Source organism: Falco rusticolus, chromosome Z (assembly GCF_015220075.1).
Source record: "Falco rusticolus isolate bFalRus1 chromosome Z, bFalRus1.pri, whole genome shotgun sequence".
Classification (NCBI taxonomy): Eukaryota; Metazoa; Chordata; class Aves; order Falconiformes; family Falconidae; genus Falco; species Falco rusticolus.
In genome coordinates, this window is record NC_051210.1 from 23,703,181 (window position 1) to 23,731,157 (window position 27,977).

Sequence of the window (27,977 nt, forward strand, 5' to 3'; positions counted from 1 at the left end):
TTCCTATGACATGGAAAAGCAAGGTATCGGGTAAATCAGGTCAGTGGAAACAGAATTGTTTGCCCCAGTGGCAAAGCGTTCACAGTAGCAGGGAGCATGACATGTCCCTGGAAGCAAAGAGCTCATTGTTTTTGGTTTTCTGAACTACATTTACAATGCATTGCCCAAGTAGGCCAGGTGTGGTTTCGTGCTTTGTTTGTGTGCAGCGGTGTGTTCTGAGGTGAAACGTGGTCAGACTGAGAAGCCTTTGGGCATGATCTGAATATTCCCGAAGTTTCTCTTAGTGTCATGTTTAGAAGGGGATTTATAGCTGTTGCCTGGATTTTAAATAGTCTGGGGGCTTGTGAACAGAATAGCAGTATTACAGTTCCTGGTTCATGACAGGTTTTGTGAAGCATCGCTGTGGAAGTAATCTGTCTTGACATGACTGCAGGGTGCCAGTCTTGGCTTTGATAAAGTCAGGTATGCTTCTGACGGTGTCACAAATGTACACGGTATTGGCCAGTTTAAAAACTGAATAAACAAATCTCAGTAGCACATCTGGGTTTCTTTCAGACAATTTTGTAGATTATGCGTGTGGTTACCAGCATGTTAGTAACTCTGGCAGAGCAATTAAACTTTTCCCTTCATCTCTACTTGGGCAAACAGGGGCTGCCAAAAAGCCTCTGTTTCTAGATCACTCATCACAAATTACTCTGTTCTGTATCCTGTTTGTGAAATACTAAACCAGTTTATCCTTTCACCTGTGTAATAGCAGGAAGCCATGGAGAAGCAGGGACTGGAGAAGGCATGGGATTTTTGCCTTATAGAGGGTGAATAGTATGATAGGAATATAAAGCCAATCCAGGCTGCATGCTGTATACTTCATCTGAATGGGAGTGTTCTGCAATTAGACTTACATGCAGTACCCAAAGGGAAGTAAAAATTATGGTTTTAAAACCAGTTACGGATCAACTGCACAATAAATTGATGCCTGACAGGCTTTTTTCTGTGCTTTTCCTTGTGTAGTGCACTTCAGTTGCTGCTTCGTTCCTATTTCATCCCTGCTTCTTGCCATCTTTTAGTCTGTTTTATTAGGTGTGTGTGGTTTTTTTCTTTCTGTGCCGTTGGTTGCTTGCATGTGCTTGTTATATGTGTTTTTTTTCACTGTGTTGTGCATCATCAGATGATGGTTCTGCAGAGCCAGCAATTTCACAACTGGAATCTCACAATAGCATGAGAGTAGGAGGATGGGGCACAAGGGATGTGCCAAGCCTGTGCTGCTTCCTGAAGACAGACATTTGTGCTGCCCCACTGCTAGGCAGGAGAAGGCAGAGCTGGACAAGGTGCTTGTTATTTCCCACACAGCATGGCGTTTGCTGTGGGAAGATTGAAGGAGCTGTGCTCTCCCTCCCTCTGCCTCTTTCTGCTCTTCTGCTCTGCCTCCCTTTTAATGCATGTGTTACTTTTTCCTTCCTGATTGCAGCTCCAGGGACACACATCCTTTCAGTTGCTACCTCTGTTCTTTCCAGTTTGTAGCAGGAATAAAAAATAAATTCAAGGAAACAGACTGTGGGGTTGAAATCTTTATTTTATTACCCAACTGTGTTGAAAATAGAGCTCAGCTGCTATGCTTTATGTTGCTTATCAGTACGTGAAGCCTAATGCACGACTGCTTTCAGTACAGCTTTTCGGTCTCAGGCACGTGGCTTTCAAGCAAGAGGCAGATTTGGTAAGGTCATTTTCTCATTGACTCAGCCAGAGAGGTTGCACAAAAAGGGAGCTCTTCACTTTTCGATGTGCATCCGTGTCTGTTATTAAACTTCACATAAAAAGAGTCATTGGTTTAACAGGTTTGGTTGAAAACGGCTAACACTGGGTGCATTACTGCTGTTCCTAGGGCTTCCCAGCTGAGCGTGACTTACCTGTCTGGCGTGTGCCTGTGAGTTGTGAGGCCATGGCTGTATCTGCAGGGTGGAAGAGGGAGGGTTGGTTTGTTTCATAGCAGTGGTCAGAATTGTTTGGAAGGTGCTTAGAGCTGACAGCGATTAGCAAACCCACCCCTTTTAATAAATTATTTGCACAGTTAGTTACAATTATATTTTAAAACAAAATCCATTCTCCTCCTGGTTGTTCACTTTTTGAGGAGGGGAATAGAAGAGCAGGTTTTAAGTATCTATTATCTATTTTTGGTGTAGATCAAATCAGTTATGACAAGTTGCAGGTGTGTCTTACATGTATTAAGTCAAAGTGTGACACTTTGAAAGGTCAGAGTACTTTATGTCTGACTTACGAAAATAACTGTGAGCGTGGAGTTTGTGGGGTCTGCACATAGATAAATGTGAGTGGAATACAGAGATACAGAAACCTGATAGAGAGGGTGAAGTCTGAAAAGGTCTGTTCAGAAATTGCTTCTGTTTATTTAATCTAATTTAGTAATTCTTTACACTCGTAAAAAAGCAGCATCCCTAAGAAGAAAATAGTGTGTGTTTTGTGACAGATTGTGTCAAACTGGAGTGGAAAAAACCCATCACTGTGAAGGAAAAGGATTTTATTTCTGCTTTAAGTGCTGATTTCAATGCAGCTTCAAATTTGGAGCAGTTGCTATACACAGCTACCAACTCTTAGCTCATTTTTGCTGGCTTATATAGTTCCGTAAACCTGCAGAGCCAGATCTGACAGAACCGCCTGTCTGGTAAAAGAACCCCAAGAAAGCAAAGTGCCTAAAAATCGGCATTCATCTTCTTTCAGACAAAATATTCCTTTATATCTGAAATGAAATTACTGTTTTCTTGAGCTGCTGTCATGTTTGTTTGATTATTTTACTCTTCATATAATGAAACCCAGAGCCTCAGGGTGTCTGCTGACATAGCAATTGCAATGGAACATAGAAGTCATTTTTCCAGCCCTTTCACATTGTTCCTGCTTGTTTAAGAGCACCTTTTCTCCATCAGCATTTGAATGCAGTACTGCTTTCTTGCTATAAACAAAATGACTTTTCTGTTAATAAATCCTAAAGACTAGTAAAGGGATGCACTCTGTTGGAAACAGAGAGTGGTGTCTGGTACTGAAGTGGGAGAGCAACATGCAGTGGCCTAGTGTATTTACTGAGTAATTGTCCTTATTCTTTGTATGATATTATGTGATATAGCTGTGACATAAAGCACAATGGGTTGTATATGCTCCATGTAAAATTTAACTTAAGCTTTCTCAGGAGAAGACCCACAAAGTTTCTGTAGGTTCTGCTGGTCCCTGATGCAGTGAGAAAATTGGAGCACCACCAAAGCCAATGCTTTGATCTAGGGAAAGTAGAGTTTTCCCAGCCAGTAGTGCCTTTTCACCCCTTCCAGACAGAAAAAAGAAATTAACTCCACCACAGAAGTCTTTAGTTTCAGGATTGCACCCCTCTCCCCTAACGGTACATAATTTGTTCATTCACTTTCATGGTAATGTGCCTCTGGATCCTTAGTGTTGCTATTCAGGATTATTATGGAGAGTCTGACTGTCAATGAACCCTTCTGCTTCCCCCAGGAAGGGGGCATTAGGAGCGAGTAGTGATGTAGGATGTCCATGGTCATGTGACTGAAATGGGGCTTAATCTAGAAGAAACAGAACTGTTGACGTCTGCTTTGGCTCATGGAGTGTTTGGCAGGGCATGTGTATATCCATTATTTCTTCCCTTCCCTCTATCCTTTGCCAGTTTACTCCAGTTCTTCTATGTACCCACGCCACATAAACTCATTTGATTTCCATGTCTTCCCCTGCTGTGAGCAAATAAGGCTTCATGTAAACATCTATAAGCTGAGCATAGCAGGGGAGAGGTGGGCGTGGGTTGCAGCATGGCACTTTGTGGGAGCAGAGGGTTCAGGAGGGTCTGCTGGGTTCCACTGTCCGTGGAGAGGATGCAGGGATGTGGGCAAGGGTAAAGGGGGAGCATCTTGTGGGGAAGGGGAGTAATACCCTACTGCATGATGGAAGCCATTTATTTTGGTGTGCACGGAGCATGATACCTGCTGATAGAAAATCTACCCTGGGAAATGCCCTCAAAGCAAGAACGTTTTGCAGCTTGGTGGTGCTGGCAACTGGTTAGGTGGATGAATGCAACTGGCAATGCTCTGAAGAAACTGGAAGGATTAATGCATGAATGAAGTGTGCAGGCTTTGAAATACACATGCTTCTGATGTATTTGTAGACAGCCACATGTCCCTCACTGGAGCTGTAATCAGTAACCATAGTGCTACATCCTTCATTTTAGAGTGACATTCAGACATTAGCATTCCTGACCCAGAAACCATTCTGTCTTTGTTAGTTGGTGGTAATTTAAATATATGCAGTACTGCCTTTCCAGTAATTTGTGCTCAGTTTTTAAAAAGGCACTTTAAAAAGTGATGAGAAAGTAAAGTGTCAAATTAAAAATTACCGTATCACCTGTTAGATTGTTCAACATGTTTATTATTGTCACTGTTAAATTTTTTGTAATGTTAATATAAATTTGTGTAGATATCTTTCACCCATTTGACCTTACTCTGTCTTTTATTGTTTGATTATTTTACTCTTTGTACTATTTAGTAGAGGCATTTTGTCAGTTACCTTCCTTGTCTGATGCTGGGAGGCACTGACCAACTCATCTCTTTAACCTTTTTCTAATAGGCTGAATATTTTAAGTTTCTTTCAACCCTTCCCAAATGGCGAGCTTTCTAGAATTTCTCATGGTTTTTTTTAAACCTCAGTCTGACCCATTTTTAATTTCTTGAAGTATAGATGCAAAGAACTAACTATATTTCTTCAATTATATGGAAGTGTTTCCACCTTCCTACCCAGTTACTCTTCTGTTCATAGGGCTGGTATAGTCTCGCCCTGGCCAGGCTTAGTAACTGCATTGCTGTGATCTCCCATGCATTTGCTTATTCATGGTGATGCCCAAATCCCATTCAGATCTGCAGCTTTTCAGGACACAAGAAAATTAACAAGAAAATTATGCAAATTTTATAAAGTATAGGTGGTCTTGCCCTTTGCAGTTGTTAGAATGCATGCTTTCAGAAGAGCCTGTCTTACCAAATGAGTCAGGTTATTTTTGCAAATAACTGGCTTGCCTCATTGTTTGCCATTTTAGTAGTTTTTGGGATGTCTACAAATCTTGCTAGGGTGGTTTTATATTATTTTACAGGTCATGCATAAACTGTTGCAAAACCCTGCCTGAAACTGGAAGACAATTCTCTACTAAAACCTGTATTTTGGGATGTATAATTTGCTCCATTTTTATTTAATTTGATTACTAGTTTGGGGTTTTTTAAGTGTTATTTTTTGACATTGGCTAGGGTAGATTTACTTTGTATAACTGCTAGAGCTGGCCAGTACAATGTTGCAGTTATAACAGGCTTCTAACTTTGAGTGTGTGTGTGGGAAAAACAGACCCCTATCATAATGGCCATTTATTTTATGCAAAGGAAATTGCTGATTTTTATTTTTTTCCCCTGACTGTGGTTAATTATGTTGGAGAAGGAAATGTTACATATGAAATTTCTGGTGCTAGAGCTGAAATGTTATGAAACCTCTGAACAAATTCTTCCCCACTCCTGTCCTGCAGAATCACATCATTATTGAACTATATCATTAAACTTCTAAAGGCTTATTCTGTTATCTATTTACACAATTGCATTGGGTTTACATGGCAAGGTTTTTGTAGCAGGGGTCTGTAGGGGTGGCCTCTGTGAGGGGAGGAGGGGGAAAGTAAAAAGGAAGAAATGGCAGTGAGAGGCTGTTGTGAACTGATCACAACCCCTATTCCCCATCCCTCTGCAGTGCTTGGGGAGGGGAGGAGGTGGACGAGTTGAAAATGAAATGAAATTGAACCTGGGAAGAAGGGGGAGAAGATGACTTAAGTTTGGTTTTGTTTCTGCTCTTATCCAAGTTGAGTCTGTTTTGCCCATAACAGTAACTAATGAGCAATCTCTCTGTCCTTATCTTGACCCATGAGCTTTTAATCTTATTTTCTGCCTCTGTCCAGTTGAGGAGGGGGAGTAAGGAGAGCAGCTGGGTGGGCATCTGGCAGCCAGCCAAGTCAACACACCATAACAATGAAAATTTTTGACAAAAAATGTTAGCAGTCTTGTTTCCTTGAATTAGAACAATAATATGGTTTTGTAAAGCATAATGATAATGCTGCTCAAATTCATGAATAACAGTATTGGATAAATGGAAATATAAAAAAATTGTCATACATGTGCTTGACAATAGCCATGGTGGATGACTGCTCTCCCTCCCCAGTTGTAACATCGTTGACTTATTTTGTTTTATTCTACCACTGCATGCAGTTAAAAACCACTTCGTCATCTTTTAAAAATGAACTAGTTATGAGAGCTATCTATGCATGTTTCAATCATCTTTAATTTTATTTTGTTGCTTTTAATGCACTTTAAAATACAAATCATCTTAGTCTGGCTGCAGAAGCTTTTTGGCACATTTGACAATTTCATTTTTTAGGGTTTTATATGGCATTATAGGCTTGGTGTGAAATAACTAGGTTTTTAAAGCTTTTTAGTATTGATGCATTATAATACTGTTCCTCCCTTGATGAAAATTAAAAAACAAAATTGAAGAAAGGAGGAAAAAATGCCAACATATGTTATTCATGGAAGATCTTTGTAACTGTTTCTTACTGTGAGCTCCGGTCTGTGGATTTTGGAATTGCATATGAAAAATTAATTCTGGTAATGAATTACTAGTAGTTTATTTTGGAATGTGACCGACATTGAAGTGTTAAAGCTCTAAAGAGCCGAAGGTGGTAAATTAATGTATGAGAAAATTCAGTACCTTGTAAGGTGTATTTGTATTTATCTCCTAACACCTTGAATGTTGAAATATCTGATGTACTAAGGAGGACTTGCTTTTGAGTTTTTGCTTTCTTCTTTTCTCATTCTATGCCCCACATAGGCTTGCTTCTTCACTATAACTTTATTTACTGTATTTAGATTAAAAGGCACAGATGTAGCTTGGTGGGCTGTAAAGAGTGTGGCTTCTGTCTGCTTCGTTTGTCTGTCTGTAGAAGGATGTGGTGTTTTTTCCAGTTATTTAATGTCATCGTAGTTGTGGTAACACTGAAGTCACCTATTCAGCTGTGAACCTTTATTGTCTTCTGTTGAAGTTTCTTCCTATTACAATCATTTTCTCAGTGGGTTTAAAAATAAAGCGCCTATGTTGAGATCTGCTCTGCTGCCAAAATGTTACTAGTAATTTATAGTGAAAGAGATTGCTTTTATTATTGCTGCATGGATAGAGAGTAGCAGGCATGAAGACATCTCCAGGGCTTTCCATGAGGTTTTTTGATACATGCACTTGCAAAGCTTACTTGTTCCATGCTTCACAGAGCAGTATGTTTTTTTTTGTATCTTCTTTAACTAATACCATGTATATCATATCTCAAAGTGGAGACTATTTTCAAATGCACTCCTAGAGACCCAGTTAGCAGAATGAGACCTAGTATTGTGGTTTCCGTTTCATACACAGTCAAGATTTTGTTTCTGTTTAAAGTATTGTGCTGATTGAAGGCCAGCAAATTAGGAATGAAATTGGATTAGAGTTTATGTAATGTCTATCTTTTTCTCAAAGAAGCTGAAATGTTCTAATTGAAATACATGTTAACTGGGTTCTGGAACCTCCTGTTGTGTCTTTTTATTTCAAAGAGATAAAGTGGCCTGGGATTGATTCACCTCTACTTCTGGATGCATAATGCAAGCACTGGCTGAAAAATTACCAAATTTTACATGCTAATCATGAGAATTGCTCTTCCCCTGCTTGTAACGAACTCCTCTGCTGGGATGCTGGCATCCCACATGTTGACAGCTCCACAACTTCCGATGCCAGAGGCAACTGGCACAAACTGGTGCCTGGCCACAGCCTTCTCAAGTTTGCAACAGGTTTGCTGCGTGTTCCTCAGCCTCAAGGTAGCTCTGTGGCCTGCCAGTATCATGTGATCTGGATGGAGGACATGAAGGACTCGCACATCCTGAGATGCCACTGAGATGTGCCTGTTTGGTAGACCTTGTGGGCTGGATTTCAAAGAATTTGGAAGACCTGCATGAGACAATAGCATCTGAACAGTTAGGTGTGTTATCATGAGGATGCGTGAGCCAACATTGTTAATAGACCTTGTTAATGCCAGTTTTCTGTGTTCTTAAACTGGGCTGTTTGAAACATGTATAAGTGAGTTCTCAGGTTTAAAATGTGTTCCTTTTGTGGAACCTGCCAATGGAAAATGTTGTGATTTCAATGAACAGATGACCTTCTCGTCCACTGTATAATTTGTGCATTGAGAGCTGATTCAGTTCTCTTATTTTATAGAGGAATTGGACCAACGCCTAATGCAACAGCTTTAAATCAAGATTTGCTGCCATATCTGTGTGGGGTCCAATTATGTCAATATTCCATTCCAAAACAGTGCCTGGGGCTGCAGTACCACAAATTTGGGCTGAAATTTTGACTTAATTTATTTTCCTTCTAACAGCTTTATAAAGATAAGAAAATGAAGGACCAGTAAGATAAATATCTTTTCTTGTGCATTATTAACATAGATGTCTTACACACTAATTGATTGCACCTATTTAAACCAGTGTACAGGTGTAACCTGATGAAGGCATCCATTAGCTAGCCTCCTATATAGCTGAGGTTATGAAGTAGTATTTCACCCTGGGAGTTTTAGCTTGATGTTTTGGGTCATGAAATGATATAAACCCAGCATGTTTTCTTACATTTTTCTGTATAAAACAGTAAATGAAGAAGTGCTATAAATGTTCCCTGAAAAGCATGTAAATGTCAAGTTTTAAGGAGTACACTGGCTTGGAAGAAACTTTCCTTTTAGATGTTGAACTTACATGGTTGTGATGGTACCTAGCACGTTGTTAGCTGAGCCAGGACTTGGAAATTACCTTGCTTACAACTAAGAAACATATTCTGCCTTTCGAAGAATCAACTTCTAATAAATTTGGCCTTAAAACATTTTAAAATAATGAAATTACTCTCAAGTATTGTTTTGGAGATTAATTTTGAACTGTGAGGATGCTCTATGGTCTGCCTGAGTTTTGCAGGAACATAGCTCTTGTTTCTGCCTTAGGGTAGGGGGAAAAAAGAAGAAGAAAACTTTCAGATGAAGCTACTTGGAATTTGGTATTCAACTTTGTATTTTTCACGTACTGTCTTTCTCATTTCCACACATAAATGAGGGATGATCTTAGCTTCAAGAAGAAAAATCGACATATCCACAGATTTGGCTATGAAATGCTTGAGCTATAAAACTATAGTAAGAAAACTATCCATGTCTTTTAACAAAAGTTACATGTAAGAGAGATGCTTTTCTTTATCAACAGAATGTTTCAAAAATATAGCAAGTTCGGCTTTGTGACATAGATGCAGAAATTACACTATTGACAGCTATAGTTCAGTGCTAAGTTCTGCCATACCTGCTGTATATCACGGCATGGCTAGTTCATGAGCAGTAGTTACTGAAGAGTGAAAGATTAATTTCCAGTTTCTGTTGGAACTGGGTTGCCTTCCACACAAAGTTAGGAAGAATAAGCAAATTCAGTGTTGCATTGCCTTTTCCAGAGGAAAGTCAAAGCATTGTTCTGTTACAATAGAGGTGATTATAGCTAGCCCTGTTTAAGCTGTCCAAACAGTTTTTTCAACAGTAATAGTTCATAGTAGTATGTATAGTTAAATTCATTGAATAAAAACATGAAAGACAAAAGTAAATGTAAGAATTACAAAGTCAGTCATCTATGTTGTGATTAATGCTAAGCTATCAGATCATACTGTGCTTGAAAGGGCTTCTGTGTGGGTCACTGAGATGCTTGTGCCATTGTTTCGAAGTGGACCTGTTAGCAGCACGGTAATTTATTGAAAGAAGGCTGCTTGAACTAAGAGACTTCTGTTAATAATTATTTACAGGAACTCATGACAAGTATTGCTGGCCTAGAGTTTTCTAATTATTCTCTTTAGAAACTGCTCAGAGGTAATGTTGCTGGAAATTGTGCTAAAGGTAAACAGGAATTAATGGTATGATTGACTTTATGTATAACCTATCTTTTGGTGTGTTTGCTTTTAAAGTTAAGAAGACTTGCTGGTTAACACTAGAATATTTCACTGTAGGTAAGAGTTGTAGCTAATATCTAAGAGCTCTGGATAACTCTTTTGGACTCCTGCTTTGCTTTTATACAAATATAAGCAATGTAAAAGTGAACATAAAATATTTTTGAGGGAGTAGTCCTTATGAGTGTGTGCACTGTGAATTAATCATATGCTATCACACTTAAAAATATTTTTCAGTTTATGTATTTATAACTTCAAAATATGTTTTCAAAAATAAAAGTGTATAACATTTGCCTAAACAATATTTTATAGCCTTGGAATGACAAGTGTACTGTTTTGAAACTTTTCAGTAACAAGGTACTGATAGCGCCTGTTGACGGGGTGTCTCTACAGGCTCTGTTAGGAGTTGGGAGTTTTGCAAACTACTTTCCCATTTTTTTTCCACGGTGTTTGTAGTGGTACCATTATATACATTTCTTTTAATATTTTTTATATGAGGAAGAGGCTTCTTACATCCCTGAAAGCCAGGTATAAGGGCTTCTTTACCGCAAACCACTTTTTCCATGTTCATGTTCAAGCCAAATGCAAGTAAAGTGATACAGTGTTACGGTCTTTTGTAGATTGTTTGATGTATGGCTGTTAAGCTACATGATAGGATCATTTAAGTTGGAAGGAACCTCTGGAGGTCATGTAGCCTAGCTGCCTTCCAAGTTAGAGCAGATTGCTCAGGATCTTTCCCAGATAAGCTTTGACTATTTGTAATGGCAGAAGCTCTATAACCTGTGGGCAACCCGTTCCTGCAGTTACTCTCCAGTAAGGAATTTCCCTTACTGCATCTTGTGATCATTTCCTCTTCTTACACTGTGCATCTTTGATGAGTCTGGCTTTGTTGTTTCTTACTGCAGCTACATCCTCCCTTGACGACTTCTCTGCAATGCAGGCAATGTAGTTCTCCTAGACTTGTTATATGTTCACGTGCTGCAGCCCCCTAGCCACCTTTGTAGCCCTCTGCAGAACTTCATCCCAGTTTAGCTTTGTACAGGAACTTGGGTGAACTTACTGTTGTTTCCTTTTGTCTTTAACCTACCAGAGGTCTTTGTTTATGGCTGTAGGACCGCAAACACTCTTTGCTTTCACATTAACGGTGGTGTAGTATAAAAGAAGTTTCAGGCTGAGTGGAAAATTCAGAAGGCATGCTGGGCTCCCATTGGTGTGGTAATCTGTGAGGCTGGGGTATCAGAACACTTTACAGCACTCTGCCTTTCAGCTGAAAACCAAAAAGGTGGTGAATTCACCTTTGCTGAAGCTGCATTGGACCATCTTGTAAACTGCTAACTTGCGGTGTTCATGACGAGTGCCAGAGGTGCTGTGTTTGATTCATATACCCTTGTCCTCTGTACCCCATTTATTTCTGCTTAGTGATGTTCCAGAGGTAACAGAAATGTATGGGTTTGGTCTGTGGGAGCATATCATGGCAATTTTGTCTGGTTGCATTTAATCTCATTTCTATTGATCCTGTCCTCCAGGTAGTTTTCTTTCTGTAAGGTATGTCTGTTCTCTTCCTTGGCACTTAATTTTAGATTGGCTTTGTATTAACTGCAGAAATGCAAAAAATGCTAAGTGAGATATGTTTCACCTCCAGTCTTAGAGGAACTTGTTTTGGTAATGTCCCTTTAAAAAATTTAAAAAACTGTGATTTGTCATTAGCCAGCCTGTCTACTTTACAGTTTCTCTACTAAACTATATTAAATTTAATTAATAATGTCTGATGTGATACCAGACCAGGTACTTGATTGAAACTCAGATTGGTGAGATGTACTCTGTTTTCCTGTTCTTGAAAATCACTTCTCAGCCATGAAGAGTGGTTCCTTAGTATGTCATAACAGCCTACTACCAGCAAAAATGTGTCTTGTTGCATCCTGTTGTTTACCTGTGTGGCTTTAATAATATTTTATTTATTTTTTTTTCAAAATTATTCTGAGTTCTGTATGGTAGAGAGGTCAGACTTGCAAGTCATTTTTACAGAAGAGGTGGCTTAATCAATGTGGTATGACTCAGACAGCCAGTACAGAATGAGAAATAGGTGTGAATTATCATGCCTGCCCATATGTAATATGCAAATAAGATATCTTTTATTTCTGTCTAGATTATTATGATCATAAATTATCAATACTTTTTATATGTAATCTCAGAGACTAATAAGCCTAGAACTCTCCCATAGTGGTAGAGATGTGAATATCCCTGTAGTCAATATGACTGCAAACAGTCTTAGCTGTTTCATGTCTGGCTTATGAAGGCAGGTGAAAATAAGTATTATAATATCTATAAAATGACTTGGAGGGAAACATTTGTCCTCTTCATACTTCTAATGGCAATCTATGCTGTTTGTTATTTTTAACGAGGCATCTGTTTCTCAAGTAAATTACCGGAAGAATTTTGCAGCAAAATAACCCTTTCCATAAAACAGAAATCTTAGACTTTCCAGTCTAAGTTCATTAGGTCTTAAATTAATGCTTAATTTGGTAGATATTATCTGTTTAAATGCTTCTGTGAGGTGCAGGTTTTTTGACTAGTGTCTTGTTTGTGTGGTGAATGCAGCATTAGGACATAATGAGCTGAGTGTCTGGCTATGCCACCAGTCAGCTTGTCAAACAGAATTATTTTGAAGCCTGGTTATGCTGCTTGGGTTTGACAGTGGAGTTACATACCTTTTCTCGTCTGTGACAGATCTGAGAGCAAACATCGTATAGAGAACGCAGTAAGGCTTAAAATATTCTGCTGTTTGGTATATCCACAATGTTTTTGACTTTTCAACAGCTGTGCATTTAAACTATAGAAACATTTCCTTTAGATTTGTCACCTTGAACAGTACAGCCAACGGCTTTGTAACAGTTGTTTGAACACTGGGTGTTTTCAGGTGTGGTGAATTGCCCAGAGGACCTCACTGAAGCTAATCTAATCTGTGTCAGCTGAAGATACTGGAAGGTCTTGACTCTCTGAGGACTTGCTGCACTAATAAAATTAAACAGATGGGAATTTTTCCCTTACCGTTTTTCGGTTATTCTGTAGCAATGCATTTATGATCCTTAAGAAATAAACTAGAAATTGGGTATCATGACCAGGAGTATTTCTTTTTCTTCAAACCTGAAAGAAGCAGTTACATACTGAATGTAAGGTTCAGTGGTGTACATTTGAAGTGTAGACTTCCTTAGGATAATTTGGGTCATTAAGCTATTTTAGCTACCTCGATCTTGCTATTGTGTGATGATATTTTATCTAGGAAGAAAAGGTTGAATTCTTCTCTGATGTAGCTCAGGTGTATTGACTTTAGTGGATTTATACCAGAAAACAAGAAGGGGCCAGTGAATGCATAAGTTTGTGTTTTGGTGAGTAGCATTTTGTTTCTCATTACAGAAAGGATGAATGACTATGCTTGTAAATGTGGAGGTGAAAAATGGAAAAATTTTGATTCTTACTATGCTACTGAGAGAAGTCCAGAGAAGGCTTTCCTATCATATCAGGAGGAGCTTTAGTAATTATACTAAAAATACACGTAGGCAAAAGGAAGTCACTACAAATGCACAAACATCTCAGTCCTTAAATATTTAAATACCCTTGCTGTCTTACCTTTAGTGTTAGAAGTACTGTAGTTTCAGCAAGAACATGCAGTGATTTTTCATTTTTGCTAATTGTTGTTTTTTAAATGAAAATTTAATCCTGTAATGACAGACTAAAGCAGAGTGATACGGAGGGCATATTTTAGAGTTTTACCTCAGGCCTATAGTGATGAGAAACTGCCCCTCTCACCTCCAAACAGTGCTGCCAATCAAATCATTTGGCCTAAGTGATAACTGTCATCCTACCTAAGCTGAAACTCTAGTGTTGTTTGGGTTATTGCAACTCTGAACAGGACAACAGATGAGCTTCCTTCATTTAGCAAGACAGAAAAGTCAAATTTTTGCTTCAAAAATCTGAAATTGTCAAACCCAGCAACTCTGAATTGAGCAAAATGTGTGTCTTGGTTTCTGAGTACAGCAGCCTGGATGGACTTTTCTCGATGTAGCTGTGCAAGTGGAGGTGATGCTTCCTCTTACTTTACTTGCTTTCTGTTGTCTTCACTTGATTATCATACAGTGCTGCTTCTGTGCCAAAATGTGACATCCCCAAATTCATCAATTCCCTTTCTTCAGGAAATGTCAGCAGCTTATTTGAGGCTTTGATAATGTCTTCAAAGCATGGTGTCAGTGCTGCCTTTCCTCACAGTGTTCCCAAGAGCTTTTGCTCCCATGGCAGGGACTGACAGCCAGGTAACAGCTGAGTTTATAAATGCCTTCAGCCAACGCTAAAGTGAATAGATGTGAACAGTTTGAACATAGGATGTTAGTTAACCCAGATGATCTTTGATTATCCTTCTATCTATGAGGTTTTTTCTGAGTGTTTCTGTTTTTTTGGTTTTTTGTTTTTTTTTTTAAATTTGGATTAGAATATGGGGAAGAGACTGGGTTAGTGTTGTCCACTCATCCATGGAAGAGGGGGCAGTCACTGCCTTTTGTGGGGTGCTGCGTGGCAGCAGGTCCAGGCTTGGCCTCAGAAGTGCCGATTACATTAGGTAATTAACTCCTTCTTAATAACTGCGTGAATTACATGTACATCACTGGCTTAATGTTGTATTCCTCCCAGGCCCAAGCTAGATTAAGTCTCATTTTTTAACAGCTTAACTACATTTAGGAGTTGGCAAGCTTTCTTTTAAAATGTCATGCGATTGCATAACGGGACATACCACGTGCCTTGGAGACCTGTGCTGTGGCTGGGATCACTAATCACTCCCTCACTAACTTGCGTGGTTTGAGGGACTTGTTCATTTTTGTACTGATTAGGTACCTATAGCTTAAAATTCCCAGCAGGTTTCTGACAGACATCAGCAGGCTATAGTGTGTCCAAATCCATTAGATTTGTACAGTTTAACTGAGAGATCTGTGCTACCCTGGTTTATTTTCAGTGAGACCAGATGAGTTATGCTCCTAAGAGCAGCTCAGCAGAGCAAGAGCAGCTGTGTCGGCTGGCATCCATCACCTCTTCACAGGGAAGGGGATGTGTGGCACCTCTGGCATCTAGGTGAGCAGTGGCTAGATTGGTTACAACTGCCAAGTTCAGTGAGAATGTTCTTGAGGACAGTTGCTTTGTGGATATTTGTACTGCACGGAAGTGTAAGATAGAGTTGACAGGGCAGATAAATGAGTGCCTTGGTCTTTTTTTGTGGCAGAGGCACTGTGGTACAGAGTGGTACAGGAGCAGAGCCTGGTAGTAGTGCTGGGATGAATCTTTACTGTCGTGTAGATGGATACTGGGCCAGCACCTGTTAGGAAATAAAATATTTGGTTTAGCCTTTTATGGTGGAACAATTTTACTGAAAGCTGGCTGGGAGGTTTTGAGTCATGTCGAGCTGCACCTTTCTGTGGGAAGGCAGTCTGCTTGCGGTTTTACTATCTGTCCTCCATTTATTAGCTACATGGAATGAAATTTCCAATCTCACCCTGGCTAGAAAACATCAGTATTTTGGGGGCTGCTTTAAATAATAAAACAGCCGCCTCAACTTTTAATCAAATACAGTTATTTAAAAATAATTTTAGGTATACATTGTAACTGTGTACATTGAGTTATATATGTATTTTAAAGTTCTGATTTTGGGTGTTATCTCACGTAACAGTCCTGTTGTGGTGGTTGTCAGCAGAGGAGTTTTGTGAGTAAGGGTTTATATCAACAGAAAAAAATTATGCAAAATTTTTAAATCTTTATTTTAAAGGAAAGGCGCTTAGTAATATTTCACTCTGGGTTATGAGTGTCACGAGTGTCACTGACTTCATAATAGCTCTTCAATAAGCACTACCTGGGCACTAGCCCATTGCCAAAGTGATGAGTATAGGCATGGCTGAGGTCCACATGAAGTGACATGCCTTAAAACCATACAGAAATGGTGCTGCTTAATTAAAATGCAAGAGGGAACCTAGGAGCTACTACTTTATTCAGTTCCACTGAATATGCTGCTACTTTTACTGTAAGAAAACCGTATTATTTTATCCTCAACCAGTGAGATCAAAACTGGAAGATGTGAGCCTCCTGTCTTCAAACAAAAGGGTTTTTTTGCCTTTGGATTTCAGTGTGGGTAGGATCACATCCAAATCACACAGTAAGTTATATTTAATGTAAACAAAAGTAATGATGCCAAAAGTCTTATGTTCAGCAAAGATCACAGAAGAATCATTTTGGCTTCAAAATAATGGAGCTTCAAAAAAATGGATGTAACCAAGCACATTTCAAGTAAGGTAAAAATGAAAGTAGTGATTTTCTATTTGAAATTTAATGGTCTAGTCTGCTGAACATGTTATGATATGCCTGCAGTGAAATAAGTGCATTGGGCATGTCCAGTACTTTAATTTACTTTAAAGCATGAATGTTTGAGGTTTATATCGTGTTCCGTGGTGGGGTACAGCTGCAACAGCACTGGAGATACTCTGATGGAGGCCCTTGATGATACGCTAGTGGCTTACTTGCAAGCTTGTGATTTAAACAGAAAAGCTTTTACAATCAATCTCCAGTTTCACAGTTTATTTTGCTTTGATAATAGTCATCAGGTTTTACTGTTAGACTGCTGAGAGGGAGCTGGCATCTGTTTACTGCCTGGGTCCAAACAAAGGTGGTTAAGCTCATGACTCCAGTAGCTCCACTGTGAGCAATTGTTTGCCTTACGCAGAGTTTAGGCTGAAGGCTTGAAATCTTATTTCTAACTTTACTCTAAGATTCTCTGCCTCAAAAGTGAATAATAAAATTCATATTGATATAAACAGGGTCAGATTTTCACTCAACCGTCAAAATTCCCTCTGAGCGGAAAAGCTAAATGAGTTATTTTCACATCACTGGTGGATTCTAAACAGACTTTTTTTTTGTCTTCTGGTATCAATCGGCATTTTTTTCTAAGGTGAAATATGTGATTTCATGTCTGTATTCAGAAAGCTGATTACAAAAAAAAGTTTTCCTTCTTGCATGACATGTATTATGAGCAGACTCATGCAGTACAGCGGAGAGCCACCCTCTTTAGTAAAGGATAGCATTCCTGAGGCATGTTATTAATTAATTAACCTCCTGACTCTGATAGTGAAGATGCTGCAAGGATGCATTCTTCATTAGACTGTGAGCATTGAAGGGGTAACCACTCACACCTCCATAAACACTTTTTTTAGTGAACATGCATATTTGTTGATTTTGTACTAAATGTAGAGAAAGAGTCTAGTTCTGCAAAATTCTGTGTGCTGTATTTGTACATAGAACTTTATGCTATGCTAATCTGCCTGTCAGCTGGGAGTCAAGAAATTCGTCCAGTGTTGCACATGTAATCTCTTTATGTTCTCATTAAGGAGATGTATTATGAAAGTGCTGATTAAGTAAGGCTTTTGTTTTATTTTTGTTTCTTCAGTATGTGGAATATTTTCATTGGCACAGGTAGGCAGCAATATATGTATCAATATGTATCATATATCTATATCTATATCTGTATATATATCATACATACCTTATTATACCATGTATAAGATGCTAATTTTCTTATAGATTCTATATCAGAGAACAAAAACCTGTAGGAATAAATTTCAAAGCCAAGGTATAGCAGTTCTTTGTTTTCTATCCTCATGTTAAAAACACCTTTCCCCAAAAAACTCTATATATTAAACATTATTAAAAATAAAGAAATTGTGGTAATTTTATTTTGTTGATGAGTTTACAAGTTAATCATGACAGATTAGACATAGTTTCAGAAAAATCATTCTGGATGATCTTTGAAGATATACAGTGTATATGAAATCTTGTTTTGTGTGCATAATCAAAACTGTGATGTATCTGACATTTTTACTGGTCAATAAAAAGATTTTTCAGAAAGCTGTCTGTAATGTTACATGCTGTAAACTTTCAACACAGATTTAGGTTTGATGGTCAAGTAGCTACTGAATGTTGGCTGGTTGAACAGTGACCTTGTTCCTGTATGGGAATGTGCAAAATTGTGTTCTTATGTATACGCAGTTTTCCCATAACATATAAAGGCACTTCAAAATATACTAACCATTTAAGTTAACAAATGAAGACTAAGCAGTGAGAAAGTAGTGTCCTTGTCTGAATCACTGGGATTAACATCCAGTTACCACTTGAAAGGTTTAATTACTAAACCAAGAAAGGAATAGACATCACAGGGTAAAGGAGAACTGGCTAAAATATGCCATAGTTTCCTTTAAAACCACACAGAATATTTTGTGCATTACTTTTTCAGAGTAAGAAAGCTGTGTTATCATTACGCTCCGTGCCCAAGAACTAGTTCAGAATAATATGGACTTTTAAATAAATTCTCTGAGGAAATATCCATAAATTCCATCTGAAAAGCCTGTGGAATCTTCCTGAATGGAAGGTGCTAGGGGAGGGTGGCTACCGCTACTGAAGTTGCTTGGTCTGTTCGTTCGTTTGCCAGTCATCAAGTTTGGACCTCTATGATGAGTTGTTATTTCACAAAGTTTTGTTCAAAACAATTTAGTTATTTCCAAGAGTGAAGCAAGGAAAAAAATTTGCTGTCAAAACCAAAGAAACCCAGACAACTGTTGTCTGACAAACTCTCGGAGCAAAGACTTGGTAACTGCTGTCAGTACGGTCACCGTGCCAGAAATGTGGTGTTCTCTGTGCTTTTAAAGATACGCCCACAACAAGCCTGTTTGAGGTGCTGAAATATCTCTGTTGGGAGAGTTTTCCTCAAACTTTTATCAGTTAAGTCCTGTAAGGATATCTCTCACTGTCCCTGTCTGGTCCCAGTGGCTACACATCACATGTGTTTCTGGTGCTTGAGTTTGAGCACCAGAGCTGAAAACAATTTTCTTGCATTTGGAGCTGTCTGATGTTTTTCTGCATTACCTGTCCTGCAATGCAACACTGGGGAGAAATTTCCTCGCTTGATTTATGTGGGGACAAGGGCCAAAATGATGGGAGAGAGTGAAGAGGTGGATTGGAGAAGAGTCAAAGTAGAGGAGGGAGGAAGGACCTGTGATTCAGTGCGCAAGGAGTTCAAGGAACACGTGGGAACCAGTGTGGATGACAGGCTGAGGGAAGTGGCAATGTGTGTGACAAGGGACTATGAGCATGGAGGCTGCTATCTGGAAAGGAACAGGTGGTGGAAAAGAACATGGAAGTGGGAAGTGGTTAGGGAAGACAAAAAACCCCAAAACTGACATGGTAGGTAGATCTAGTTAAGGAACTCAGGACTAGCAGCCAGGGATGATGAATTTTGCCAAGGAGAAGATGATGATAGTCCTGGGTGTGGGCTGGATGGAGGGGAACAATTGATTGTAATACTGACAGTAGATACATGCACAAGGCTGAAACAGCAGTTTGCAGGTTGCTTTAATGCTTTAAATTTTTATTCTGTGTGTCATTATGTGAACTTCGTACTTCGCTTGTGTGTTTGTTTATGTGCAGGGGTATCGTTCTACAAAAAAATCCTGGCTTGGATTCTGGTTTATCTGAATATGCACAGCTGAAACTGCAGTGTATCAGGAACTGATTGACAGCTGAATGATTCAGGATTTGATTGACAGCTGAATGAGGCACCCTTGCTGTGAGTGTGGGGGTGAGGGGGCAGGCAGCACCAGTGAAGAGCAGCTAGGAGCGGTGACAGATACATCCTTCTTTTCATTCCCCTCTGCTGCCACGGGTCTGTTGGAGTCCTTCCTTTCCCATGAGGGGAGTTTTTTGTTGTTTTTTTTTTTCTTTTTTCTTTTCAGTCAAGATTGTTAAAGTTGAAGGCAGCCAAGTACCAGTTAAATGGTAATATGACCCCATGCAGTGTGTGGCACTGGATAGCAGCTCTTCAAGACAGCCAGAAACTTTAGAAGGGGCAGGAGAGAATGCAGGTGTATAGAGTTCCCCATTAGCAGCCATTACAGACTGCTAATGAATAACTTATTCCTGCACCCGTGCAAACCTGTTGACTGGTTTTTTGTGTGAGGGGTAGATAATAGATAATGAGCATATCCAGAAAACTCCTTTTAGAACGGAAATACTTGCAGTGTATCTTCCGTTGCTCTCATGTGGAATGTCTGGTTTTTTAACAATGGCATTTTTAAAAACTTGAATCTTAAATTTTAATAACAAAATTCCAGATGGTTATTATGAGAAATTTTAATAACAATGAAGTTTCAGGTACAATGAAATCAGTTTTATTGGAAGCACCCTGGCAATCAAATTACCAAAGCTGTATAGAGAAAGTATGTACATTTTTTAGGGTAACAAATGTATCCTTTGGCCTTCTGTCAACGTTTGCAGGGGGAAGTAATTTTCTAGTCAGTCAGTCAAAATGAGAAGTTAACTCCATCAAACTGGAAATAAAACATTTCAATAATTAAAATGGTACAATGTTTTGGAAAAGCTTTTTGGGGATGTGGTGAATCATCATTACATAGACTGTTAAAGGAAAGTATGTTTCAGTGAAAATATATTCAAACACAGATGAATCTTAAACTGAAAATAAGCACTTTCATATATGGACTACAAGTTTACACATAAAAAATCTGTTGTTGATTGGTGGCAGTGTAGACTCCATTGAAATCAGTACCAAAATATCCAGTTTGCAATTGACAGGTAGAAAGAAATAGCTTTACTAGCCTGTAGGAGAGAAGCAAATGAAAATACCACGATGTTTTTTTTGGCAGACAGGGGCTCTGTGCATCCTGATTAGGGATGCTCCAGAAGGAGACCGCAAGCACCTGGTAAGGCAAAAGGCAAGCACATGCAAATTTACAATGCATGCACTCTCACAGATTTATTTGAAATAATTCCCCATGAATATGGAAGACGCATCCCTTTGGACCCACCAAAGGCTGCAAAGTTGCAAGAAGCGGAGTGGCTCCCTGGCAGAGCAGAGCTCTCATGGGTGCGTGGTGGAAGATGAGAGTTCATGTCCCAGCCTGGGGCTGCCTAGCAGCAGGCACCCGCCAGGATAGGAAGGGGGAGCCGGGCACACCAGCTACTCTGCAGGAAGCCCCTGTGCAAACAGGCTGCCTGCAGCAGTGCATTGCCCTGGGACTAGGGGGAGCAGGGGTCACGCTGCCCACCTGGGAACAGCACTCCTATGGGGAGCCCGCAGAGGCTGCTTCACCTAAATGTCACCATCCTGCACTGTGCAGGCCCCCTGCAGGCAAATCCCACCAGCAGTAAAAGCAGTGGGGCTGTGCAATTCTTCCCCAAAGGACAGCGCACAATGCTCATGCTTCAAACCCAGGGAACAAGGGAAACCCTGCAAGTGCAGAGGCAGTGGTCTTTGGTTGTTTCTGCAGAGCAAAGCTCAGTGCATCCCGAGCCTCTTGATTCTGACTTGCAGCACCTCCACAGGACAGCTCTGGTTCGTACCCAGCCTGAGCTGCCTTCAGAAGTGCCTCAGCAGAGCTCACTCTAAAGGTCAGCACTACATCATCGGGTGTGCACCTCGCAGAGGGAAAGATGCAAAAGAGCCAAAGACACGTGCTCTGAAAGGCTTGTTTAACGAAGAGGGCTACTCTTTTTCTTGTATTTCCCTGTGAGAGTGCATGGGAAGCACATGCATTATAAACTTGTGTGTACTTGTCTTCTATCTTGCCAGATGCCTGTGGTCTGTTTCTGGAGCATCCCAAATCAGGATGCGCAGAGCCCCTGTCTGCCAAGAAGATACACCAGGTCACACAGCTGTGTGTTAAGAGTATTTTATGAAAAGCAGAAGAATTATAGTAACCAACATCTTAACCATTCCAAATAAGTGGGTTTATGTTGTATTTTTAAATTTCATTGTTATTATAATGGTTTCTTTCTTTGATGTAAGAATTCTTCAAAGTGCCTGGGAATGTGATCGAAATGATCATTGGTCATTCAGTCCTTCAGAGCAGCTCTTTTCTGTGAAAAGTTGAAATGCTTTATTGTTGGTACCATAACTCATCTGTCATACAGCAAATGCAGATTTATGGAACTGGGTAATATTAATATTCAGGGATGGATTAGTGAACAGATTTTTAAATCAAATAGATAAGGCTGGAATGTCTCTACACTGAACTAGTTGCTGCCATTTTGTGAAATATCTTTCATGGCTGATGAGAGAACAGTTTTAAAGCATTAGTAAGTATTTAATTACATTTCCAAAATTTAGTTGTCTTTCTATTACTTATTTGCTTGCTCTAATTGCCCTTTGGTGTCTTCACTGGACTTTGATTCCTGCTTGGAGCATTTCTTGTAATGTGTATGCATGTACAAAGCGCATTACTATACCAAGTAAATATAGTTGCTTATATCTACCCCCAAAAAAAGAGCCTACTGAGCTGAAGTAGGTTCCCATAAGCTGAGTATTTTTTTTAATATTTCTTTTTAACTTTTTTTCTTCTGTGTAAGTTTTCTCAGTGTCAAGTAGATCATCGATCTGTGACAAAGCCTCAAAGTGCACTCTGGCCAGTAGTTACAAGGGGAGATGCTTAACTAGCTGGAGACTGTGCTCCCAGGAATCTTCCTCTCTCTTATGGAGTTGGCCCCTACGTGGATTTTTAAAAGTATTTATAAATTTGGGACAGATACAGTAGTTGTAAAACCAGACTAATAAGATGAACCTTGAGACACTTGTCTAGAATAGCATTTTCTAACTGGAATGCATTAGATTGACCATTAGCAGAAACAAAACGAGTCTACAGGCATCTTAACATTCAGCACTTAAGAGTGGGTGCAGCAGGTTACGTCCAGCAGAGAGATGAGATGCTGTGTTCAGTTCTTCATCCCAGAACAGACATGGAGAGATCTGTGCATGTGTCCATAAATTCGTGAGGAGTTCTTAGAAAAAAAAACTCTGAAAACAGGCTGGTGTGTCTGCTGTCAGCGAAAGAGGAGGAGAGAGGGAGGGGTGGATTAGTACGATTTGGGTGGTACATTTGTATGATGTATACTTAGGGCAGACTGTGGTATTGTATTTGCATGTGTTAAATCCCCAGTTTATGAGAGTACTTTCTTCTGTTCTGTGATTGTGTTGCGGAATGCCTGCACATATAATGCTAATGTAAATCCTTCTCTGTTTGGACATTCATTCTGCAAATTAAGGTCAAGTTATTTTACCTAGGTGAATATTTGTAAATATTTAGCACTGTTAATGTAAAGATTTCTCTATGCTTCAACAGGCAGATATGCAAATTGAGGCCTGGATGGTTGGCTGCTTTGGGGAAAAGGGATGTTTACTCTCTGTTGGTAGAGACCACCAAGAACTTGGATTTTAAAGCCTTGTGCCTTGGTGCTTTCAGAGATGGGAGGTAGTGGAAAGTTGCGGTGGTGTCTGGTCTTTTCTGAGCTTGAGCTAAGGGGGTAAAATGGACAAAGAAGAACAGTGGGAAAGTGCTGTTTGGAGACAGCTGTTTCTGTAACATATCTACCAGGAATGGGATGACCTGGTGGCCCAGCTCACCCTCAGTTGCGTGACTGTACACTGCCTTTGCGCATAATTTTTATCTCTCCTTAGTAACCTTTACTTAGGGCAAAATACTGCAGTTTGCTCTCTGAAAATGCTGCGTAAAGTTTACTGTCTGGGGGCGTGTCTACCTCAGTATAGTGATGCTGTCTGGCTCGTCAGTGCACGTGGGGTGGTGCCGATGCACACGTTAAGGGCTGTGCTTGCTCTCTGTCCTTCGTTGTGCACTGGCATGGAAAGCACTGGTGCCCACGCTGCATCGTCAGGACATACAGAGCACTCCTGCACTGCATGGGAGCCGGCTGCCATCTAGCATGTAGGTGGCAGATCCCATGTGCTTCCCACCTGGAGGGCTTGTTAGCAGCATAACACACCCAGCCCTATACTTGAGGGGGAAATGTGGGAATGTTACACTTCTGAACGTCTCAGTGTGATTGTGTGTTGTCCCCCATAGCATCCTTCTTGCTTTTCCATACTCTAATACAAACTCCCTTGTTTAGCATTAGAAACCTTCTGCTCTTGTTCTGTGTTGTTATCTCTTGCCAGTATACAAGCAGAATAACTAACTCAGCATCAGGTGTAACTTTCCAATAGACTCTAACAATGGTCATGGCCAGGGGAGGCATCTCAAAAGGCAACAGTTATCTTCAACCAAAGCTGTAGGCCTTTTTTTTGAGTGAAGGCTCATGGACTCATCTGCATCTTCCTTAGCATTTATGAGGTGGTAAGAAGTAGTCTGTGGACTGAACTACTTTCAAGAGAAAGGGTTAGTAATGGGTACTTAAAGTAAAAGAGGCGATGTGTTGGTGGTTGGTTGGTTTTTTTAAATACAAAGAGGCTTTACTACCTACATTACTTTTATTTCAAGAGAGGGACTAGCATCCTACAGAGGTAGACATTGCTGCACATCTTGCTTTGTCTCTAAACTCAGTTAACATCAGTCATGGATCTGATTTAGCCTGCATTGCTGTTCAATACAAAAGAGAAAATAATAATTAAAAAAACCAACTAGAAAAACCTCACTGGAGCTAAAAAGCAATGAACATTGTGGAAGATAAGGATTCCTGGTGACTAAATATGCAGTAATGTGAATATGTTAAAATATAGTTCTGGATGTACCATTTTTAAAAGAATGATTTCTTTGATTAAAAAAATACAATTAAATCAGATCTCTCCTGAATGTTCTGGCTGTCATTTTCTTTAGCCAGTAGAAACCTGCCTTTCTGGTTTATGAAGCCACAGTGCTAACATGTAAAGCAAGATGTTATGACTCATTTCAACAATTCTTTGTTCTCTCTTGAAAGCATTGCTGATGATATTTTCAAGCACTTGGGTTTACCCCTAAGAATGCAAGCCTCTAGCAAGTCTGAGCTTAATGCAAGGCAGGTTATGTAATTTTTGCAATGCCGTATGATGTGAATGCAATCCTGTTAACATCTTTGATAGTTTTGGTTTGCAGTTTTGCTGCATTTTGCTGTATTTTTTTCAGGAGAAATAAGATGTCTTTTCATAGTTTGTAAAACTTTCTTCAAATGCAGTAAAAACATATTTTGCAACTATGAAGTAGCCATTTAGGGATTCATCAGCAAAACTGCTTTCTTAACTCTGCTTGAAAAGGCAATTTACTTGCATGAAACCCTGAAATCATGTGGCTTAATATAAGAACTTTAATTGAAAATGAGGTTGCAATGGTTTAAGCAAGGGTCAGTGATTTTATCTGAAGAGTGCTTCTCAGTGCTAGAAAAATAATAGGTTAAGGAAGGTGAGGTTAGAGGGCTGCGGGGGTACCTGCTGGCTTTCATCCTGGCAGTTGCCTTGTGAAGCACTGCCTTGTGTATGTGCAGACATTGCTGAAGGATGTGAAAGGGGTTGACTAGGAGGGCTACAGGGACAACTGCACAGTCTGTTTTGGCTGAGGATAACCAAAGTGTTGAGCATCTTGCTCCTGTAGAGGTGGAGAACCCCCAGCCGTTGTAAGTTGGATTGGTTTTGCTCAGCATTTTCCCACAGCTGGACCACCTGTTTCTGCAAGACCTGCAGCAATGGAAGTGTTAACTGAGCTGTGTCAAGAGAATAAATTAACAGGCATTTTATGTTTTCTGTCAGCCTAGCAATATAAATAAAAAGCAGTGGAAAAGCTTTTTATGTGTTGTTACCATTTATCTCTGAAAAGGAAGAGGAGAGTCTTTCATTTCAGTCAAACCAGCTGTGAGATGTGTTTCGTGGGGATAACGCACTGGCTTTAGCCCCCATGGGAGGAAGTCTGTCACAAAGACTTTTTGCATAGAACCTATTGCAGTTCTCAGCTGACTGAAGACTTCCAACCAAGAAGGCTAGCTGAATCCTAACCTGGTGCAGAGAGCCTTTTTGTCACATTAGGATCTTTGATTACTCCCAGGAGTGTGTATTCTTATTGTAAGATGCATGAATGGAAAATTGACAGCTTCATCTTTGCTGCTGCATTATATCCTTAGTTTTGCTAATAAAACTAATACGAATAATATTACTGGACAGACAAAGAGCAGAAAGGTCATTGAAAGCAAATAGATTTGAGCTTCACAATCACAGAAGCTCAGCATGCCTTAGGTGGGCACCACTCCATGTCCCCAGTAAGCCATGGTGCAGGCAGCTCTTTTTATGCTGTCTGCACAGTTAACCGTGTCCAAACCCTGGGGCTCTGAGCAGTTGGTTGTGGAGCAACTTCTGTCTGTAACACTCTTCTGACATGCAGTAGTACCCTGTTGGAAGTGTTGCCATCATTTATTTGTGCAGGTTATTTGGAGGCAGGGCTGCTTGTTTATTTTGAGCTTTTCCTGTGTCTGTTTCTAGATGCCTGCCCAATCCTAGGTTCCCAAGATATTGTTGTACTGTTTAAATGGTAATGGAAACAGTTCCAATGGTGAAGGTGATTTGCCTAATATGGCAAGTGAATGATGAAATAACTGTGTGCTTTTTAGTGGGACAGATCTGTATTATTCTGCTTTACCCAAAATGCTAAAAGGAGATTTAGTGTGTTTCTGCTTACCTTAATAATTTTCCCCCAGAATTGTTTTCTGTTTTGTGGCTGATAATTAAGTCTCACTGAACATGCTGAGGGAATATGTAAGTACAGTTGTTTAGTGTAAACAACCTGTATGATGGCTCTACACTGTTATACTGGTAACTTTTCAAGAACATCTCCTTGTAACTATTGACCTGCCAGTTACCTAATAGTATTGACAGAACGATTGATCAAACATGTATGAGGGCAAAATATTTTCTTCTGTACAGCTGAAATCTTTGTTAAAGACACTGGGAACTGCCTCCTTTTTTTTTTTTTTTTTTTTTTTTAGACAAAGCTAATTGAATGCATGAATGCTACTGCACATAGCTGACAAAGGCAGAACGTCTTTGTGAAAAGGCTTTGTAAATTCTTTCCCACAGAAGTCAACGAAAGGGTCGGTTGTCCTGGGCTACGTATTTCGTCACTTAAACCTAGTGGAGATAGATTACTTTGGACTGCGCTACTGTGACCGAAGTCATCAAACGGTGAGTAAGAGAGACCACAGATTGGATTTTCCATATGTAAGATTGACCCTGTTTGTGCCATTTGTGAGTAGAGCATTAGATTGTCATGCTTTCACCAGCTTGCACTATTTCCTGGCTCAGGTTTCCAGTAATAATTTATTTGTGTTCATTTGCATCAAAGTCTTGGAATATCCATTCATATCTTAGATAGGAACAGAATCAAATGCTAAATGCTGTTGTAAACTAAATGAAGAAAGTGTAGATAGTACAAAATTATGACATGGAAGTAGGATTATCTTTTCCCTTTCAATACGGTGCCCTGAAACCTGTGCTTGGTGCACTGTGCTGTCTGGCTTCACTTGTCCCTGCAGTGTCTGGGAAGGAATGTCCCTGAACATGTCACAGGCTGCTTCACTTGGACCACTTGCTGAATGCCTGTGTCAGAATATATTGCATGGTTGGTGTGGCAGCTGCCTCTTCACGTGCAGAGCCCCAGGAGTCAGGGTGCTGGCAATGACATTTTCACTCCTCCTGACCCATCTCTGTGTCCTTGAGCCTGTTGTCTCTTGAGCCTTCTTGACAGGGACTCACCAGACATCTGAAAGCTTTTTCCACCTGGAGATTACAGTCCTAAATGGGTAAGAAAATTGAAACCAGGCTGAGATGTTTCAGCCGAAGCAGGCAGTGGCTCATGGCAGCACTGTCAGGAGTGCCCCCCCAGAATGGCCTGTGCAGCGTTACTGCAGTCAGAGGTGAGGAGCAGGGGGTGCTCAGCAGGTGGGATTTTATAGGGTGGTCTTCATATTACCTTAATTTTATAAAGGGAATGATGCCTAGCCTGTGGCTAAATTAAGTCAAGCAGTTAGGTTTTTAAAGTCACTGTTCTGTGCTGAGAGTACTGCACAAGACCCTGACC

The 27,977-nt window shown here is 39.9% G+C and overlaps 1 protein-coding gene across 3 annotated transcripts in view; it reads left to right on the forward strand.

The window, feature by feature from the left end:
• The window catches only part of EPB41L4A (erythrocyte membrane protein band 4.1 like 4A), a 134,059-nt gene that overhangs the window by 22,815 nt on the left and 83,267 nt on the right, over window positions 1–27,977 (forward strand). For all 3 annotated transcript variants that reach the window (XM_037374146.1, XM_037374147.1, XM_037374148.1), the window contains exon 2: window positions 26,978–27,082. In XM_037374146.1, coding sequence (XP_037230043.1) covers window positions 26,978–27,082 — 105 coding nt within the window. The remainder of the gene's footprint in view (window positions 1–26,977; window positions 27,083–27,977) is intronic.